The 21110-nt window shown below is 48.3% G+C and overlaps 1 protein-coding gene across 2 annotated transcripts in view; it reads left to right on the top strand.

Moving 5' to 3' along the window:
• Nucleotides 1–21110, top strand: part of DENND1B (DENN domain containing 1B) — a 112212-nt gene that overhangs the window by 15095 nt on the left and 76007 nt on the right. For both annotated transcript variants that reach the window (XM_080651118.1, XM_080651117.1), the window contains exons 3-5: nt 676–719; nt 18642–18691; nt 19959–20078. In XM_080651118.1, coding sequence (XP_080507244.1) covers nt 676–719; nt 18642–18691; nt 19959–20078 — 214 coding nt within the window. The remainder of the gene's footprint in view (nt 1–675; nt 720–18641; nt 18692–19958; nt 20079–21110) is intronic.

Below are 21110 nucleotides of genomic sequence, written 5' to 3' on the forward strand. Positions count from 1 at the left end.
AATACAAATTCAAAGTAAAGGAGCGGAGGGGAGAGCAAGAGAACCAGATAGAACAGCCGAACGGGCCGGATCCGGCCCGCGGGCCGTAGTTTGCCCACGGCTGGTTTAGGCCATTATTTACAAAAAAAAAAAAAAAAAAAATTACGTATTTGGTTATTCCTTAATGCAAGGGGAGAACCTGAGCTGCCTCATGTCATCATTCCAAATGCTCCATTTTTTTTTATCTTGCCTTATTCCCCAGTCCCACAGTCTTCAGATGCAGGCGGCCGATTGTCCACTCAACACATGGTGCTCACGTGGTTAGGTGTAACGTTGAGTAGGTATGGGTTGGACAGGAAAAAGTAACCTCACTCCCCTTTGTACGCGCTTCCGATCAGCACATCATACCTGGAACCACATTTCTGTTTCAATTCTCTCTCCGTCACGCGTGGCCGACGGAAGCCTCAGACCCGACGGGATCTGGCAGCGCTTTCTTGCGCCTCGGCGGTTGGACGGTCAGGGGGGCAAACACCACAGCGCTGCCATTCAAGGCGAGGCCGGGCATCTTTAGAAAGGCGCTTGGACCGTGTTCAGAGGATTTTAATGACGGTGGCTGTAACAGTGTTTTGGGGGTGTGTGTGTGTGTGTGTGTGTGTGTTTTGCCTCTGTTTAATGCCATGTATCAATTCTTTACAGATCCTGTGGTTTTGTGGAAATTCCCAGAGGACTTCGGAGACCAGGTTAGAATCCCATCCTTTCTTAAAAATATATATTTTATTGATTTTTTTTACAGAGAGGAAGGGAGAGGGAGAGAGAGATAGAAACATCGATGAGAAAGAAACATCGATCAGCTGCCTCCTGCACACCTCCTACTGGGGATGTGCCCGCAACCAAGGTACATGCCCTTGACCGGAATCGAACCCGGGACCCTTCAGTCCACAGGCCGATGCTCTATCCACTGAGCCACACCGGTCAGGGCGACTCCCATCCTTTTTTTTTAAAAAAAAAAAAAAACACTGAAAATCGAGTACTCTGCTTATGACCGCTGTTGCTGCTGCAGCTGGGACCCACGAGTTGCTCTCAGTGTTTCTCTGATTAACTCAGAACAAAGGTCATGAGGGCATGAGAGAGAGGGACGTCTTGTAAACTTACCCGGAGGTGGGGGAGGATGAAGCAAGTAGGACCGGAATGTTCAGTGTTACCATAGTTTCATACTCTCTAGACATCTAGCTATGGGTCTATATTTCGGACCACTTACACATTTCCCATGGGAAAAACCTGACGACACCATTCTCTGTTGAATACCCCCTCTTATTTATGTCTACGTAGAAGTACGTCGTGACTGCTATCCACAAGGGATCGGTTGCCTCCGGTTACAGGAACATCCGAATCCCTTACATCTGTAAAGGGCATTGACAGTCTTTTCTCGCCCCGGCCCGTGTGGCTCAGTTGGTTGAGCATCGTCCTGTGCGCCTAAGGGTTGCCGGTGGAATTCCCGGTCAGGGCACATGTCCGGGTTGCAGGCTCCAGCCCGTGGAGGGTGTGCAGGAGGCAGCCCACTGATGTTTCCCTCTCACATCGCCGTTTCTCTCTCTCTCTCTCCCTCTCCTTTCCTCTCTCTCTCTGTACATCCGTGGGTAGGAAGAGTATTTTCGTACTTTCAAGGAATTCTCTTTTGTAGCTTTACTAGAGGCCCGATGCACGAAGATTCGTGCAAGAATGGGCCTTCCTTCCCCTGGCTGCCAGCACCGCCTTCGCTCTGGCCGGATCCGCCTTTCCGCCGCGGCCCGGGGCTGTCTTTCTGCCTTCCCACGCTGCCCAGAGGCCTGGAGCGGCTGGGGTGGTGCGGAACGCCTGTGTCCCACCCGCCCCCGGCCGCTCGGCGCCTGCATACGCAAATTAACCCACCATCTTTGTTGGGTTAATTTGCATACTCGCTCCTGATTGGCTGGTGGGTGTTGCGAAGGTACGGTCAATTAGCCTGTTACTCTTTTATTAGCGTGGATTTTCTTAAAAGGAAACGAGAGACTTCAGAACGCATTTTCCCCATTTGTATTTCAAATCACGGTCTTCAGTGATTCCTTCAGTGTTGTGTGTGACCAAAGTGATGAATTACTTTGACGTGACGCGTGTGAATCGAACAAACTTTGAACAATTTACGGTATAGATGTATCATTCTGAAATGAATGATATGATATGTGGTTAAAAATGCAAATTTACGTTTCGATAGAAACGAGCCCTTTTGACGGAAAATGAGGAGCAGGTTCCTTTTCGTTATCTGCCAAGAAATGGGATAAAACAGTCCCCGTCACGGCTGAAATGATAAACGTATAATACTGCACGTTGAACCATAAGTGACACTCACAGATAGGATTTTCATGGTTCTCATCGTCGACAGACATGAACGCGGACACACGCCTCTGTGTGAAGCAGTTCATTCGGAAATGAGTACACGTAGCCCTCGCCGCTTTGGCTCGGTGGATAGAGCATCGGCCTGTAGACTGAAGGAGTCCCGGGTTTGATTCCAGCCTATGGCACTTTCCCTGGCTCTAGTCAGGGCATGTGCTGGAGTCAACCAATTGATGGGTCTCTCGTACATGGATGTTTCTCTCTCTGTCTCTCCCTCTCTCTCCTACTCTCTAAAAATCTGTGGAAAAATAGCCTCGGTGAGGATGAACAACAACAAAAGAAACCATTATAGGCACGTGGTTTTGAGACTAGTCTTTAAGACCAGGAAATTGCACTGAAAATGCAGGACATGGGCGTGCAGACGGTTAACGCGTCTAGAGCAGCCGTGGGCAAACTACGGCCCGCGGGCTGGATCCGGCCCGTTCGGCTGTTCTATCCGGCCCGCGGAGCCTAAAGAGCGGAGGGTTCTCTTGCTCTCCCCTCCGCTCCTTCACCAGCAGCAGTGTTAACATGGCAACGTCGGGAAACTCGGCCGCAACTCCTTCTTCTGAGTGGGCGGATTTATATCCGGATTTATATCCGCCATTCAGTAGAAGGAACAACCTCTCCATCTTCCAGAGGCTCCTTGGAATGCCCGCGGACGCGTCCCCCGACATCACCCTGGGAATGCGGAGACTCGTTACCGTGGTGATGTAGGGAGACACGCCCCTGGAGAGCACAGTATCAGAGCATTAGCTAGAAAGGAGACCAACAACACTGTTCCCACTGAAGGTGATGTTTTAAAGACCAAAAACCTTTCAACCCAGTCTGCATTGCCATCTACATCTACGTCCCGGGCATAATTTGGAAGTTGCACTAAAGAAAATGTTTAATTTACTGTTTACACATTTTGTTCTTTTCTATTTGTTTTAGTTTTAAATTATTTTATTATATTTAAGTTTAATTGGAAAGGCTTTTGTACCTTTCCTTTGTTAGGCAATTTTATTTTGCCTTGGCCATCTTCAATATAAGGTATGTTACTGTGCTATGATTCCTCCATTTTTTGAAGTTTCAAATTATAATAATTAGTGTTTACATTCTTCTTGTTAAAATGTTTGAAATGAATAAAACTATTGAAATAAAAAAAAAAAAAACAGACCGTACCCTTTTATGTAATGATGTTTACTTTGAATTTATATTAGTTCACACAAACACTGCATCCATGCTTTTGTTCTGGCCCTCCGGGCCAGTTTAAGAACCCATTGTGGCCCTCGAGTCAAAAAGTTTGCCCACCCCTGGTCTAGAGCAATCCACGGCTGTTCTTCCACAAAACGAGGGTGTGCGCTGAGTTGGGCTTAGCCCTTTAGAGAAATAATCCATCTGTCAATGTCTCACGTCTGTGGAAAAAGTCCCTGCAGTGAGAACACGGCTGGACATAGGCAGTTGAATTGGGTTTGCCCGCAAGTCGTGGGCAGTCTAATGAGAGCCTTCCCGACTCACGTTGCCATTTGGAAATAGTGTTCTCTCTTTTTAAAAATATATATTTTTTTATGGATTTCAGAGAGGAAGGGAGAGGGAGAGAGAGACCGAAGCATCCACGATGAGAGAGAATCATGGATCGGCTGCCTCCTGCACGCCCCCTACTGGGGATGGAGCCCGCAACCCGGGCCTGTGCCCTTGACCGGGAATCGAACCGTGACCTCCTGGTTCCTAGGTCGATGCTCCACCCCTGAGCCACGCTGGCCGGGAGGTTCTTCCCTTTGTCTTCTCAGTTCTCTCTTGGACTGACCTCCTGTCCCGGTCTTTGTGGGGTGAGTGTGTGTGTGTGCGTTCCATCGTGTAAGCCACCCCGAGGATTCTGGGGCATCTGAACACTCCTAACGTGGGGTTTCCCGTGAGGGGGACAGTGTCCTTTCTCAGGGACACCCGTTCTGCTGGTCCTCTCTGCGACCTCTCCACTGGTGCGGGGACTTTCTCAGTCGTGGCTGAACGGCTGCTTTGTGTTCTCTGTGGGTGAGGTCAGCCCTCACGTCCTTAGTACAAGACTAAACCAGTCAGCTATGTAGGGGTGACGGACCTTCATGGCCCCGGATCCCAGTCCAGAGCTGTTCTTGGGGACCTTCGGGGGTTGGAGCTGAAAGAGGCTTTAGATACCGCTGTGTCTCATGACTTTGACTTTATGTCTAAAGAAACCCAAACTTGCCCGGTTGCTGTGGCCCACCCGCTGAGCGTCGACCTGTGAACCAGGAGGTCGCGGTTCGATTCCCGGTCAGGGCACATGCCCAGGTTGCGGGCTGGATCCCCAGTGTGGGGCGTGCAGGGGGCAGCCGATCCGTGATTCTCTCTCATTATGGATGTTTCTATCTCTCCCTCTCCCTTCCTCTCTGATATCAATAAAAATTAATAAATAAATAAATAAATAAAAGAAGCCCAAACGTTATATGTGAATCTGGCCAAGGGCCTTGGAGAATGGTGTTTGCTAAGTTCTTCTTTCATAAAGGAGACCTACAATATTTGAAAATAAGTGATTAAATCTTAATACTTTATTTTATTTTATTGATATTTTACAGAGAGGAAAGAAGAGGGATAGAGAGTTAGAAACATCCATGAGAGAGAAACATCGATCAGCTGCCTCTTGCACACCCCCTACTGGGGATGTGCCCGCAACCAAGGCACATGCCCTTGACCGGAATCGAACCTGGGACCCTTCCGTCCGCAGGCCGACGCTCTATCCACTGAGCCAAACCGGTTTTGGCAAATCTTAATACTGTAAAAAATATTTAAATAATCATGGATATGTGTTTTTTACAAGTTTTTTTTTTTTTTTTTTTTTGCTTGTTTGGACATGGTTTTGTCATTTTTAAGTCCAAGTTGATCACATACACAGAAAAAAATAATTTAGCTGCTTCCTCTACTAACTGTTGCTTTTCTAAAAGAAAAGAATTCAATGTGTTGAGTCAGTTTTTGAGGTGTGGTGGTTCATTTTCACTTCACTACCCCTGTGAGTATAGACCAGGGGTCCTCAAACTTTTTAAACAGGGGGCCAGTTCACTGTCCCTCAGACCGTTGGAGGGCCGGACTACAGTTTAAAAAAAAAAACTATGAACAAATTCATATGCGCACTGCGGGCCCGGGACGCGTTGGCTGCTAAGCAGGACAGGCAGCGGCCCCCAGCGGGCCGGATACATGTCCTCGGCGGGCCGCATGTGGCCCGCGGGCCGCAGTTTGAGGACCCCTGGTATAGACATTCTATATAAACCATCTTTTTAAGACACATGGAGTTTCAATTTTTAACGAAGTAAAATTTTGTAAAGAGAGATGATCGTATGAGAATTATAATGACCTCAGGAGTTCCTACTTTGTTTCATATTCAGATATGGCATCAGGGATCTAGCTTCGTCACCCTACAATAGCCACGATTTCTTATCCAGGTTTTAGTACACCGAAGGTTATCTGTTTTGTACGTTCTTGTGTCTGCAAAGGAAGAATCAGAACAAAACATAAGCGCAAGCATGTGGGAAAGTGCTTCCGATTAAAGCTATGATTATCGTTATGATTATACTAGAGGCCCGATGCACGAAGATTTGTGCAAGCATAGGCCTTCCTTGCCCTGGTGGCCGGCACCGCCTTCATTCCGGCCGGAGCTGCCTTTCCGCCTTCGCTACGGCCCGGAGCTGCCTTCCGCCTCTCGCCTTGTCGTGGCCATTTGCATGGTCCCTCCTTATTGGCTGTGGGCGCTGCCATCTTTGTCGCGGTGTTATGGTCAATTTGCATATTCCATCTTTATTAGATAGGACTCTTCTCTCTATCCACCTGTCGTTGTACAGGCAAGATGGGTTTGTCTTGTCGATGCAGTGTTAGGAAGCTCAAGGCAAAATGGAGTTGCATTCTGATTTTACCTGCCTGCTGCCTTAAAGTTACTACTTGTAACTTTTGACCATCTTATTGCAGACCGGGAAACTAATTTGGGGAAAAACAGCAGGATCTTTTAGAAATTTTGCTGCATTTTAGACATTTTACTGGAAAACGGGGCTGTGGAGCGTTTCAAACTCCCATTGAGAAGAATATTTTCGCATACATTCTAGATCATAAAATGTGAAAGGCCCTGCAGTATTGATCTTATTTTTCTGCCGGAGGGGTGGACAGGTTTTATTTGAGTGAGCGCTCAGAAGCGAGGTCTCTCTTTATTTTTATGGCGGTGAAACGATAATAACTACGCAAATGCTGCCATCGTTCCCAAGAGGTCTGACATCCCTCAGCCGCCTGTCGAAATCCAGTGATAACAGATGCCGTGGGCTTAAAGAGAAAAATGCCGTTTCACGGAAAGTTACTTTCTCTGGGGCGGTCAGTATTTGCCCAGTAAACCTGCAATTGGGTCCTAGAAAGTTCTGAGCCTTTGAGAGAGAAAAAAAAAAATTGAAAAAATGAAATTTTTTTTCAAGGTGACATAACAGAGGCCGATGAATCAGAAGCAGTTTTCCCCGAGTCAGGAGAAAAAGAAATTAGACGATCGGGGCATTCACGTCTCTTTAAAAGGAAGGGAAAGTTCACTACGAGACAAAGGATAGAAAGAAGAATAACACGGTCAGATGTCACGCGATGAAACAATCGAAGTCTTTAAAAACTGGCGTACCGTCAGTAGGCGGTCCTGTGAAACAGGTTCCTCCGACATCATTTTATTTATTATTATTTTTTAAAAATATATTTTATGGATTTTTTACAGAGAGGAAGGGAGAGGGAGAGAGAGTTAGAAACATCGATGAGAGAGAAGCATTGATCAGCTGCCTCCTGCACACCTCCTACTGGGGATGTGCCCACAACCAAGGTCCATGCCCTTGACCGGAATCGAACCCGGGACCCTTCAGTCCGCAGGCCGACGCTCTATCCACTGAGCCACACCGGTTTTGGCTTATTATTCTTTTTTTTTTTTTTTTTAGGGATAGGTGTACGTCCAGAGAGGTCTGTGGGTTGCCAGGATGAGCCCACGACCCGCTCCATGCCACCTTCCTGGCCTCTTCCTCCCGTTCTTCCCGGGAACACGGGTCACGGAGGGGCTCGGTTAAAGCAACACGCCTGCCCTGCCGCTGGGGAGGAGGCGTGGACAGGCAGGCGCTGCTCTCTCTCCGCATTTTCAAGTTTAAAAACACAGCCCCTCGCGAGCTGAAAATGTTGAACTTGGTCAACATATGGTACCAGCCAGCCTCCTCCCCACCCCGTTCTTTTGTGGTCGTGGGATTGTTACCGGGCTTACTGGCCCTTGGTAACCCCCCCTGCCCCCCCGTTCTGGAGGTGGGGGGGGCCGGCCACCCTGGGGAGGCCCGGAGGAAACAGCAGCGTGGATTATGGAAATATGGACAGATCTCAAAGGGGGGGGACCCCTGTGAACGGACGGGGCTCAGAGGGAAGGCAGGCACACCCCTGAAAAGATGATGGAATATGATGCAGAAGGGATCGTTTGAAATCTTTCAGGCCAGCTGCTGTGTCTCGGAGAAAGGCGGTGTGTGTGCGTGTGTGTGTGTGTGTGTGTGTGAGAGGGGAGAGCGCAAGGGGGCCAGATTAGCAGTATTATTTATTCGATCCGTTTTCATTTTCCAGGGAGATAAGATATGTGCATTTTAATAGGCTGCGCTGACGTGAGCCTTGTTAAACCGTAAAGACGTGATCGTGCCGGGGAGGGGATGCCGGAGGACTCTGGCAGGATGTACGGGCGATGGGGGTGCGTGTTGAACCTTTAAACAGGCGTAATTTCAGAAATTAACTTCACGGTGGCGGTCTCAGAAGGACGTTCGCGGGTACGGATGGGGACTGTGATGATCTGTGACCTCCGAAGGGTTTTCTGTGGCTTTTAGGACCTTGTTATTCAAAATGCGTAGTGACGTGTTTATTCATGTGTGTTTTTCCAGACAAGTGATAAGATTGCAGCTTCTCTTGGTAAACCTACTAATTGGTAATGTACATCTTTTTTTAAAAAAATATATATATATTTTTTATTGATTTCAGAGAGGAAGGGAGAGGGGGAGAGAGAGAGAGAAACACCCATGATGAGGGAGAAATCACTGATCGGCTGCCTCCCACACACCCGCCCCTCCTGGGGATCGAGCCTGCAACCCCGGCTTGGGCCCTTGACCGGGAATCGAACCCTGACCTTCTGGTTCATAGGTCAACATTCAACCACTGAGCGCCACGGGGGCCAGGCAACATAGGTCTTTACCCTTAACCCAGGGGTGGGCAAACTTTTTGACTCGAGGGCCACCATGGGTTCTTCAACTGGACCGGAGGGCCGGAACAAAAACATGGATGGAGTGTTTGTGTGAACTGATATAGATTCAAAGTAAAGGAACGGAGGGGAGAGCAAGAGAACCCTCCGTTCTTTCGGCACCGCGGGCCGGATAGAACAGCCGAACGGGCCGGATCCGGCCCGCGGGCCGTAGTTTGCCCACGGCTGAGTTAGCCTGACTGCCCAGGTGGCGTGGCTCAGTGCTCTCACATCAACGTTTCTCTCTCGCCCTCTCCCTCCCCCCCTCTCTCGAATCAAGAAAAAGGTATTTTTCTAAAATGTAGTAGAAATTAGAAATCACCGCAGGCTGAGAAGACTCCACGGCAAGAAGTGAGAGACCTGAAGGCTGGTCGTACCGTCAAGAAAACGTTTAGCGAAAGGAAGAACTACGTTCGCTTTACTTTCGAGCTGAACCGAGGTTGACTCTTCCCCTTACAGGATTCCACTTAGTCTGCTGTTACACCTAAGGCACCCCTGTTTCTTTAAATGACTCCTTATTTTCCATATCTATAATAATAAAAGGGTAATATGCTAATGAGACTGGACAGCCGGACGACCTTCCCGATGTCATTCCGGAGGAAGCCGCGGCAGCGGGGGCTGAGGCAGAGGCATTTAGGGGCGATCAGGCAGGCAGGCAGAGTGGTTAGGGGCGATCAGGCAGGTGAGCAGTTAGGGGCAATCAGGCAGGCAGGCAGAGTGGTTAGGGGCGATCAGGCAGGTGAGCAGTTAGGGCAGCCGTGGGCAAACTACGGCCCGCGGGCCGGATCCGGCTGTTCTATCCGGGTCTCTTGCTCTCCCCTCCGCTCCTTGACTTTGAATTTATATTAGTTCACACAAACACTCCATCCATGCTTTTGTTCCGGCCCTCCGGTCCAGTTTAAGAACCCATGGTGGCCCTCGAGTCAAAAAGTTTGCCCACCCCTGAGTTAGGGGCTATCAGGCAGGCAGGCAGAGTGGTTAGGGGCAATCAGGCAGGTGAGCAGTTAGGGGCTATCAGGCCGGCAGGCAGAGTGGTTATGGGTGATCAGGCAGGCAGGTAGAGTGTTTATGGGCGATCATGCTGGCAGGCAGGCATGTGGTTAGGAGCCAGCAGTCCCGGATCGTGAGAGGGATGTCTGACTGCCGGTTTGGACATCCCCCGAGGGGTCCTGGATTGCAAGAGGGTGCAGGCCAGGCTGAGGGTCCCCCCTCCCGTGCACGAATCTCGTGCACCGGGCCTCTAGTACCCCAATAAAAGAACAGAGAGCATAAGCAGGAGGTACGAGATGATTTATTCAAGGGGAGTATCCGCTCTTCCCTGAGAAAGCTTATCCACTCGCTGCCTGGACACCCTTTCAGGTTTACGGAGTGAAACCCTTCGCAGATGGCCCCGAAAAGGAAAGGATGTTTTCTCTTTAAGGTCACTCAGGCCAAAGCAGACGAGGCCAGGAGTGACACACGCCCGCTGCTATTCGGCGAGACCTGTTTGGTGGCTTTCTGTGTGTGAAAAGAACCAGTGTTCGCGGTTCAGTTTCTCAGAGAAAAGAGTTCGGAGTACAAGAACCGAGACCAAAATCGGCACCTTTGTTTAGAATCTCAGCCAGAGGCCCCAGAGGACGTCAGCAGGGAGTGTTGAACGCGATGTTCAGTCCGGCAGGTGGAGGGATGTTCTGTAAGATAATAGCTCCCAGTATTTCTAGTTAGAATTTCAAGACACACTCCTTAAACACACACGCACGCACACACACTCAGGACTTCAGATTTAATTGTCCTTTGACATATTCAAAGTCATGGGCGTGGACAATTGTTTATAAAAGGCAAAGCTTGTGTAGTTTAAGAGAACCTAAAACAAAGAAACAAACAAACAAAAAAAAAGTAGGAAGACCAATATGGATCTTCCGTGAAAGTGGAGGGTGAAACCGTGGTCTCTCTGGTTGCTGTGTGCCTTTGACTCAGTGCCATGTCCTGTCTTTGTCTTCCCCGAGCCCAGAGCCTGTCCCTGGGGTACCAGATGTTGAGGCACCACCTCCTGGATGTCTCCGCTTTGACTCCCCCATTTATCTTCGTCTTGTGCCCTTCTCGGCATTCCTGGAGCAGCTGTCACTGTCTGACTCGAGGCCGCCCATCCCCTTGATTATTGCAAAATCCTCGTGGCCTCTGACTCCCCAGCCCTGAGTCTTACCCTGTGAGAATCCATGCTACACAGGAGACCAGACGGATCTGTCTAAAATTCAAGTGCAGTCACGCCCTCCCCCCTTTTTAAACCCTTCAAAGCCTCCCTATTTCTCTTAGGTAGGGTGACCTTAATTTGTTATCCAAATGGAGATACTTATTTATTAACTTACTAGAGGCCCGATGCACGAAGATTCCTACAAGAATGGGCCTTCCTTCCCCTGGCTGCCGGCACCGCCTTCGCTCTGGCCGGAGCCGCCTTTCCGCCCGCCTTCCCACACTGCCCAGAGGCCCGGAGCGGCTGGGACGGTGTAGAATGCCTGCGTGGCTGGCGATGACGCAAGTGTCCTGCCCCGCCCCGGCCGCTGGGTGCCTGTGTATGCAAATTAACCCGCCATCTTTGTTGGGTTAATTTGCATACTCACTCCTGATTGGCTGGTGGGTGTCGCGAAGGTACGTTCAATTTTCATCTTACTCTTTTATTAGTGTAGATATTTGACCGATAACTTTTATATGGTGCTATGCCAGCCGTGGGCAAACTACAACCCGCGGGCCGGATCCGGCCCATTCGGCTGTTCTATCCGGCCCGCGGAGCCGAAAGAGCGGAGGGTTCTCTTGCTCTCCCCTCCGCTCCTTTACTTTGAATTTATATTAGTTCACACAAACACTCCATCCATGCTTTTGTTCTGACCCTCCGGTCCAGTTTAAGAACCCATGGTGGCCCTTGAGTCAAAAAGTTTGCCCACCCCTGTGCTATGCCAATCCCAAGTGCACAGTGAAATGAGTTTTGACGGATGCCTACGCCTGTGTAACCCACATTCCTTTAAAGACACAGACTGTTTTCTGTCATTCCAGAAGGTTCTCTCTTACTGATTCCTGGTTACTTCCTGTGCCCCCTACCCCACCCCGACAGCCCCAGACTACCACTGTTCTGAATTCTGTCACAATAAAAGATAACAGTCGATTTGTGGGTGTCGAACCATCCTTGCCTCCCTGGAATAAATCCCACTTGGTCACGTTGAAGGATCCTTTCCGTGTATTGGTGAATTCAGTTGGCTAATATATTGTTGAGGATTTTTGCATCTGATTATCGGGGGTACTGGCCTGTAATCTTCTTTATTTGGGTGTTGCCTTTGTCTGGTTTTGGTATTAAGGTCAGTCATGCTGGTCTCGTAAAATAAATTTGGAAGTATTTCCTACTCTTCATTTTTTGGGGATGAAGAATTTGGGAAGGATTATTTGTAGACTGCAGGGTCTTACCGGGTAGGACCGATACACCCGTGCAAGCAAAATTTTTGAAATTTACATGTCAACAGCACAGTTTTGTTGTTTTTTTTTAAATAGCACAATGTGTTGGCTTCGTGGCTATTATTTGCATCTTCCAACCATAAAAAATTCCTTTTAAAGTGTTGATTGAAATACCAGTAACCTGATCGGAGTTAACCACCTCAACCGTTTCTCGTGTCAGCGTTCACGGTCCCGCAGCGATTCCCCTCATTTAAGGGGGGAGGAGGAAGGAGACATGGAACGATGACAGGAGAGTAAAAACCAAGAGAGAGGTCCCGCCGTGGGCTCCCTTTCTCAGACGGTCGTTCTTTGGTTTAGGAGTGGCTTTGACCTCTGGCCGATTCGATATCATGAGAAAGACATCAGTGGGGATTCTGGGGAGGGTTCCCCCACCGATGAGCAGACTCATGGCTAGAGATGCCTCTTTGGGCTCAGCTGGAACTGCGGGTCACGTGTTGACTCCCCGCCGCTCATTTTTGTGACCCTGCGTGGAGGTCGCCGAGGACACGGCCAACCCACTCGGGGCAGCAGAGCAGGAGGACGAAGACTCCTGAGCCCTGAAGGAGGATGGATGTTGGGTCAGTCCGTCCCCGAACAAGTCTGCCTTGTCACTTCCTATTGTGAGAGAATTCTGTTCCCTGTGTTCGTTCATGAAGCACCCCTCCCCGGTACAGTGAGTCTTCTTCCTTCGTGACGGACGCCATTCGGCCTATGTTCAGAGTCAAGACCCTGATGGCTGTCGGGTGCTTATAGATGCTCTACACGGAGTAGCCAGATGATGATGATCCCTGAACGCATAATCATCTGGCCACTCAGTGTCTATCCTATAGAATAAAAGGCTAATATGCAAATTGTCCCCTCGACCAGGAGTTCGACCAGCAGGCAGGCCGGCCAACCGCCCATGGCCCCTCCCCCTGGCCAGGCTGGCCGGACCCCACCCATGCACAAATTCATGCACTGGGCCTCTAGTATATATATAGATATACACACTGAGTGGCCAGATGATGATGATCTCTGAACGCATAATCATCTGGCCACTCAGTGTATATCCTATATAAGAAAAGGCTAATATGCAAATTGTCCCCTCGACCAGGAGTTCGACCAGCAGGCAGGCCGGCCAACCGCCCATGTCCCCTCCCCCTGGCCAGGCTGGCCGGACCCCACCCATGCACGAATTCATGCACTGGGCCTCTAATATATATATATATATATATATATATATATATATATATATATATATACACACACACACACACACACACACACACACACACACTGAGTGGCCAGATGATTATGCGTTCAGAGATCATCATAATCTGGCCACTCCGTGTATATGCTCAAATGTGCTTTGAAAAACCCTCCCAACTGCCGAAACCGGTTTGGCTCAGTGGATAGAGCGTCGGCCTGCGGACTCAAAGGTCCCGGGTTCGATTCCGGTCAAGGGCATGTACCTTGGTTGCGGGCACATCCTCAGTGGGAGGTGTGCAGGAGGCAGCTGATCGATGTTTCTCTCCCATCGATGTTTCTAGCTCTCTATCCCTCTCCTTTCCTCTCAGTGAAATATCAATAAAATATATTTAAAAAAAAAAAAAAAAGAAAGAAAAACCCTCCCAACTGATGGTGATACTTTTTGTATTTTTTTTATTTTTATGGATTTCAGAGAAGAAGGGAGAGGGAGTGAGAGATTTGGGACCGTTGTCGTTATTGAACTAGAATTAGGAGATACACTTGACATATTTTAACTTTAAAAAAAAAAAAAGTAGATTCTTAAATGCTTGTTCCCCCTGTTAGTTGATGGATTTATAATGCTGCACGGCAACCTCAGGGGACAGAGAATTCATACACCGTGGCCACGCCAGCCGCGTGCTCGCTCTTCTCTCGCAAGAGCCCCTTGGTCCTCATCCTTACGGGGACGGAGGCGGGACAGAGGCCCCAAGAAACAGCGCTTGCTTGTCATCAGCCCTGCGCTTCCTTTTGCCCGATCGTGGGTGTGTTGTTTGCGGGGCGCATGCAGGTAGACGGGGTGCTGCCCGTTTTATTCCGCTGCTCGTAATGGACATTCTGTTTCCTCCTTCTCGTTGGCTTGATTTTTAACGTTGTCCATTGTTTCTCTCTCGTCGATGTTTCTAACTCTCTGTCCCTCTCCCTTCCTCTCTGTGAAAAATCAATAAAATATATTTAAAAAATAAATAAATAAAAATAAAGTAGTCCAGGGAATTTAAGAGGATTTTGAAAACCCAAATCGTTTTTTCTCGGTGAAGGAAACGGGGTGTTTTGTAAAGAACACAAAAAAACCAAAAACCTGTAGAAAACGGGGGGTGGGGGGAATTAACGTTTGAAAGAGTATTATTATTATTATTTTTTAAATATATTTTATTGATATTTTTTACAGAGAGGAAGGGAGAGGGAGAGAGAGTTAGAAACATCGATGAGAGAGAAACATCGACCAGCTGCCTCCTGCACACCCCGTACTGGGGATGTGCCCGCCACCAAGGTACATGCCCTTGACCGGAATCGAACCCGGACCCTTCAGTCCGCAGGCCGGCGCTTGTCCACTGAGCCACACCAGTTAGGGCTGAAAGAGTATGATTACCTTAAACCTTTACATCTTCTGTGGGTGCTGGCCTAGAAGTGTGTGTGTGTCTGCGTGTGTGTGTGTGTGTGTGTGTGTGTGTGTGTGTGTATGCGTATGTGTGACCCTATACACTGTGGTGGGAAGATCAGACTGTATGAACCCTTTCAATCAATGCAAAAACACAACTTCTAATTGACATTGTTGTTAAAAGCATCCCCCCAGAACGAATTGCATGTGTCTTATTTCTCCCTCCAATTCTTTCCCTTCCTCTCCTTCCCTCCACCTCTTTCTCCCTCTCTCTCCTGCTCGCGCTCTCTCTCTCTCTCTCTCTCATTTTTTTTTTAAACTTCAGTGTGAATAGCACCTGTAATTAAGGCAGACACGGGAGCCGAGGGAGCTAGGTAGGACCCCCATCTATTGATCTGTGTGAGCCTGGCTGCCCCTGTCAGGGGAGACACAGGCCACTGCAGGGCGGCTTTGTCAGCGCAGAAGCCGAGAGGGTTTTTTTTCTGGGCTGTTTAGACGCCGCCGGCCTCTGGGCCTGCTGGCTGGTTGAATTTTAAAGAGCGCGGAGGTTTAAAGGCTTGTCCCCCGAGGCGCGCTTCTGCCAGTTGGGAAGCGAGCTGAGGCTGTGTGGCAGCAGGGCCTGGTGTGTGTGTGTGTGCGCGTGTGTGTGCGTGTGTGTGTGTGTGTGTGTGTGTGTGTGCGTGTGTGTGTGTGTGTGTGTGTGTGTGTGAGAGTTGCTGGTGGAAGGAGGGGGTGGGTGTGAAAGATGGAACCTCTAAGGGGAGAACCTTCTTAATTTGAGCCTTAAAATGGATGTGAAAAAAAAAATTGATGTGAAATTGATTCCTAATTTTGGTATATTTAGAAGCAGGCAATGAATTTTGTATATCATCTATCTATCTATCATCTATCTCTCCTCTATCTATCTAATCTATCTATGTTAACTATCTTATCTATTTTTCTATCAAATATCTATTTTTCTATCTATCATCTATTTTTCTTTCTATCATCGAACCATCCTCTATCTAATCTAGCTTACCTAACTTATCTATCTACCTATTTATCTATCATCTGTTTTTCTATTTACTATCTACTGTCTATCATCTATCTATTTTTCTATATATCTACTATCTATTTTTGTATCATCTATTTATCTATTTTTCTATCTATTATCTATTTTTCTATTTACTATCATCTATTTTTCTATCTACTATCTATCTACTATCTATTTTTCTATTTATTTACTATCTATCTACTATCTATCTATTTACTATCTATCTATCTACCTATCATCTATCTATCTATCTATCTATCTACCTACCTACCTACCTATCTTCACGGAAATGATATGAACCCTTTTGCGGGGAGGGATCTCAAGGGTGTTCAGAGGGGCAGTCAGGGTGGTAAGTGGCTTCCCAGCACCAGAGAAGGGTGAGCGATGGTCCCTGAACTGCCCTCATCGGCCACGAACCGCGTCCAGCGGGTCATTTACATGATTTCAAGGTTAGGGTGCTTGTCATTACACTCCGCACAGCGTTGCCAGTGGTGAAGCCGTGAGCTCTCCCCACACGCAGGGTCCCGCTTTCCCAGGCCCACCTTCCTGAGCGGACCAGGGCCCCCCCAAAGGCAGAAGACGGATCTTCTAGGACCAGGGCCCCCCCCCCCTAAAGCCAGAAGACGGATCTTCTAGGACCAGGCCCCCCCCACAAGGGCAGAAGACAGATCTTCTAGGACCAGGGCCCCCCCCAAAGGCAGAAGACTGATCTTCTAGGACCAGGGCCCCCCCCAAAAGGCAGAAGACGGATCTTCTAGGACCAGGGCCCCCCCCAAAGGCAGAAGACTGATCTTCTAGGACCAGGCCCCCCCCCCCGCTAAAGGCAGAAGACGGATCTTCTAGGACCAGGGCCCCCCCCAAAGGCAGAAGACTGATCTTCTAGGACCAGGCCCCCCCCCCAAAAGGCAGAAGACGGATCTTCTAGGACCAGGCCCCCCCACAAGGGCAGAAGACGGGTCTTCTAGGACCAGGGCCCCCCCCAAAGGCAGAAGACGGATCTTCTCCCGCCTCCTTTCCTTGCAGCCTCGGGCCGTGGCTGGAAGCTCTCTTCGGAGTTGGGGCTCCTCAATGTTTTATTTGTCACGGAAACCTGACCGCCCTCTGCGTTTCAAAAGAGAACCTGAGAGGCCCCCCTTCAGAACACGCACGCCTCCGCTTCTGTATGGGGTTTAGCGATTGAGAGATGGAGGATGTCTCTGGGTGTACGTTTTAAGGGTAACGAGGTCCCAGGGAAGGTCATTTTTTTTGGGGGGGGGGGTCATGCAGGGGCTGTGGCTACTGCATTAAGATATTGGCCCTTTTCTTATTTTTTTTTTTTAACGGGAAGAGGCTCATGCATCTCTTGCGACATCCCTGGCTTTGAACTTGTCTGATGTGCTGTCGTCCGTGGTGAGGTTTATGTTAAGGACTCAGGCTGCGTCGGGTAGTTGGTTTCCATAGGTAACCAACCCAGACCTTCCTCTGTTTGGGGACCAGACGCCTGGCCCCGTGAACACGTGCATTTTGTTCTAAACTGTGAGCACACGGGGGATCCCTCAACGCGTTCAAACCTTGTTTTAGAGCAGACGGAAGGCCGCCGCCGGGTCTCCGCATGAACCGGGTCCCTGTCTGCGCTTTAACGGAAACATGGATTTTCATAGGACCCCCCCCCCGCTCCCCCGCCCCTTCAAAGGACGAGACGCTGTGCTGTTTTAGGTGGAAAGGCTGCGTGTCAGACAGACACGGGAGGGTTTCATTCGAGATGGGACTGGGGGTTCCTGCCGCCGAGTTTACCAGGGGTTCAGTCCCACCAGGGTCTCTCTGTAAACCGCTCTCCTGGGGGACGGGGGGCTCCCCCCTCCCGGTAATCCATTCTGCCGCGAGCTGCGTCCCCCCCCCCGCCCCCCCCCGGCCCCGCCTGCCATTTTAATTGAAACAACATTTCTATTTCTGCGCCAGGGTCTGTCAGAAGTCCCCGTGGCTGGTCTGTGGGCCCGGTAGCCTCCCCATATGGTGCGGCGCTTCTTGTAAAATCCATATGGCCTTGTGGAGGGGACCCCAGCGGGGATGTGAAGGGTGTTAATACCCTTCAGGCCAGACCTCTCTGCCTCCTGGGGCCCCGGGGCATTGTCCCTGCAATCTGCCCTCGCACCCCCTTCCTTCCTTCTTAATAATCAATTAGGTCGTCGCCCAACCTGGGCTATTTTGCTTAAGAAAGGAGCCATTTTATTTTATTTTATTTTATTATTTTATTTTATTTTATTTATTTTATTTTATTTATGTTATTTTATTTTGTTTTGTTTATTTTATTTTATTTATTTTATTTTATTTTATTTTATTTTATTTTATTTTATTTTATTTTGTTTTGGTTTTTGTTTTATTTTATTTATTTTATTTTATTTATTTTATTTTATTTATTTTATTTTATTTATTTTATTTTGTTTTGGTTTTTGTTTTATTTTATTTATTTTATTTTATTTTATTTATTTTATTTATTTTATTTTATTTATTTTATTTTGTTTTGTTTTGTTTTATTTTATTTATTTTATTTTATTTATTTTATTTTATTTATTTTATTCATTTTATTTTATTTTATTTATTTTATTTTATTTATTTTATTTTATTTATTTTATTTTACTTATTTTATTTATGTTATGTTATTTTGTTTTGTTTTATTTTATTTTATTTTATTTATTTTATTTCATTTTATTTTATTTCATTTTATTTTATTTATTTTATTTTATTTATTTTATTTTATTTATTTTATTTTATTTATTTTATTTTATTTATTTTATTTTATTTTATTTATTTTATTTATTTTATTTTATTTTATTGTATTTTATTTTTTTCCTAGGCGCTGTCTGGGAAAAGGTTTAAGGGGCGTCTGTATACACACCCTAAAGCTCTCTTTTTTGTTTGTTTGTTTTTCCCACGTGCCTTCGCAGGAAGTCCTGAGGAGCGTGCCCAAGTTCTGCTTCCCCTTCGACGTGGAAAGGTACGTCTAAGTCACCCCCGAAGTCCCCTTCCCCCGTGAAGCGATTGCATTTTTAGAAAAATAAAATGAAATGTCCTTCCTCTTTGTCGCCTCCAACAACAGCAGCCACAACAAAAGGCGGGCGTGCGGCTCGTACCTCGTAGCGGGAGGGCAGTTCGGCCCCCTTCAAACCCTGAGACCTCTGGCTTCCTCCGCTGTGGTCCCCGAGGGTCCACTTCTTCCTTTTGTGCTTCAGGGCAAAGGCTCTGCACCAGCAGCAAAAAAAAAAAAAAAAAAAAAAAAAGGATTAATCAGACCTTATCAGAGCCTTAGAAGGGTGTCTTTAAAATTAGATGTACACGTCCCGGCTTCCATTCCCCCCCTTCGCCCCCCCGATCGAAAGGACCATCTGTGTGATGCTGTCACCCTGGCCCCGAGTTGTCTTCCCTGAGAAGAGCTTTAGAGGAGAAAACAGGGCCCTGTCCGGGTGCCCCCGGGGCAGCTCTTGGGGCGCGTCTGAAAAATCTCAGGCCTCGTGCATTTCGCCGAGTACATACCTGGGCGCAGCTGGAATATCGCGGGGTACCCAGCCCTTGGAGCACAATAGCAGACCATGTATTGTGAGGTTTTTTTCATGGGTTTTCACACCCTATTCTCATTTGGTGTTTTTTTTTTTTTTTTCTTTAAGAGCCTGGTAGGAGGGGATTCTAAACAAAAATATATTTTAGCCCTGGCCGGTTTGGCTCCGTGGATAGAGCGTCGGCCTGCGGACGGAAGGGTCCCAGGTTCGATTCCGGTCAAGGGCATGTACCTTGGTTGCGGGCACATCCCCAGTGGGGGGTGTGCAGGAGGCAGCTGATCGATGTTTCTCTCTCATCGATGTTTCCAACTCTCTATCCCTCTCCCTTCCGCTCTGTAAAAAAAATGAATAAAATATATTTTAGGAAAATATTTCACTCAGGATGAGTAAAAACCTGAACTTTTACTATATATATATATATATTATGTGTAAATATGTTTTTATGGATGTCAGAGAGCGGATAGGAGAGGGAGAGAGAGATAGAAACATCCATGAGGAGAGAGAATCATGGATCAGCTGCCTCCTGCATGCCCCCCACTGGGGATGTGCCCGCCACCAAGGTCCATGCCCTTGACCGGAATCGAACCTGGGACCCTTGAGTCCGCAGGCCGACGCTCCATCCACGGAGCCACACCGGTGAGGGCGCCCTTGCTTTTCTACACGAACGTTCCTGCCCAGGGCTGAGGCGCGGGCTGTCCTGTGTTCCAGGGTGTCTCAGAATCAGGTGGGGCAGCACTTTGCCTTCGTGCTGACGGACATCGAAAGCAAGCAGAGATTCGGGTTCTGCAGGCTCACCTCCGGCGGTAGGATCTGCTTATGCATCCTCAGGTGAGCACTTGTTGTGGGGGGCGGGAAATAAAATCCAGGCACAGAGCAGAACTGTCTCTCTGTTGTTCTTTGGTGTGCTTGGGAAGCTTACAAATCTATATATATATAAAAGCCTCATACGCAAAGTGTCCCCGCGGGAGTTCGACAGACCGGGCGTTCGATCGCTCGCTATGACGTGCGCTGACCACCAGGGGGTGGCATGGAGTAACAGAAGCCCCGGCGTGTGGTTGGCAGCCGCTAGGGACCCAAATTTTGTGCACTGGGCCTCGAGTTGGCGTATAATTGCCTTCTTATTTGTTTTCTCTACATCCAAGTAAGTGGTAAACCTGAAAAAAATGTTTTTATTGGTTTCGGAGAGAGGAAGGGGGAGGGAAAGAGAGAGAGAGAGAGAGAAACATCCGTGATGCGAGAGAATCACGGACTGGCTGCCTCCTGCACGCCCCCTGCTGGGGATGGCGCCGGAAACCTGGGCGTGCGCCCTTGACCGGGAATTGAACCGTGACCTGTTGGTACATAGGTTGACACTCACCCACCGAGCCACACTGGCTGGGCAGTTGTAAACTAATTTTATTCATTTTCTCTATGGAGCATCTGCGAGGTGTCAAGATTGACCAGCAGCAGTAGAATTTTTCCTGAAAGCGTTCGGCTCTTTGTAAAGATTCGTTCTTGTGGGTTTCCTTCTGGAAGATGAAATAGCCCGGCAGGAGTTCACAGAGTACATGTCTCACAGGTGACAGAGGGTGCGGGACTCCTACATGACTGTGTTCCTTTCTCTCCCTGGCCCAGCACTCGGGTTTCTGGACGTGACGCGCTGCTTTCAGGCAAAGGTTGCAAACTGGTGGATCGAAGGGTTTAGAGGCGTTTTCTTCTTTGGTCACACGGTGCGTTACACGTTTCAGAAGATGTTTCCGACCTGACGCACGTCAGTGAAATTTTGCATAAAATCCCTGTTCCTCATTCCGTTTGCCAAATGGGAACGTTGAGCAGCACGGAAGGCGTTCCCAGGAGCAGCGGGAAGCTGAGCCCCAGGCT

Source organism: Plecotus auritus (assembly GCF_963455305.1).
Source record: "Plecotus auritus genome assembly, chromosome: 14".
Lineage (NCBI taxonomy): Eukaryota > Metazoa > Chordata > Mammalia > Chiroptera > Vespertilionidae > Plecotus > Plecotus auritus.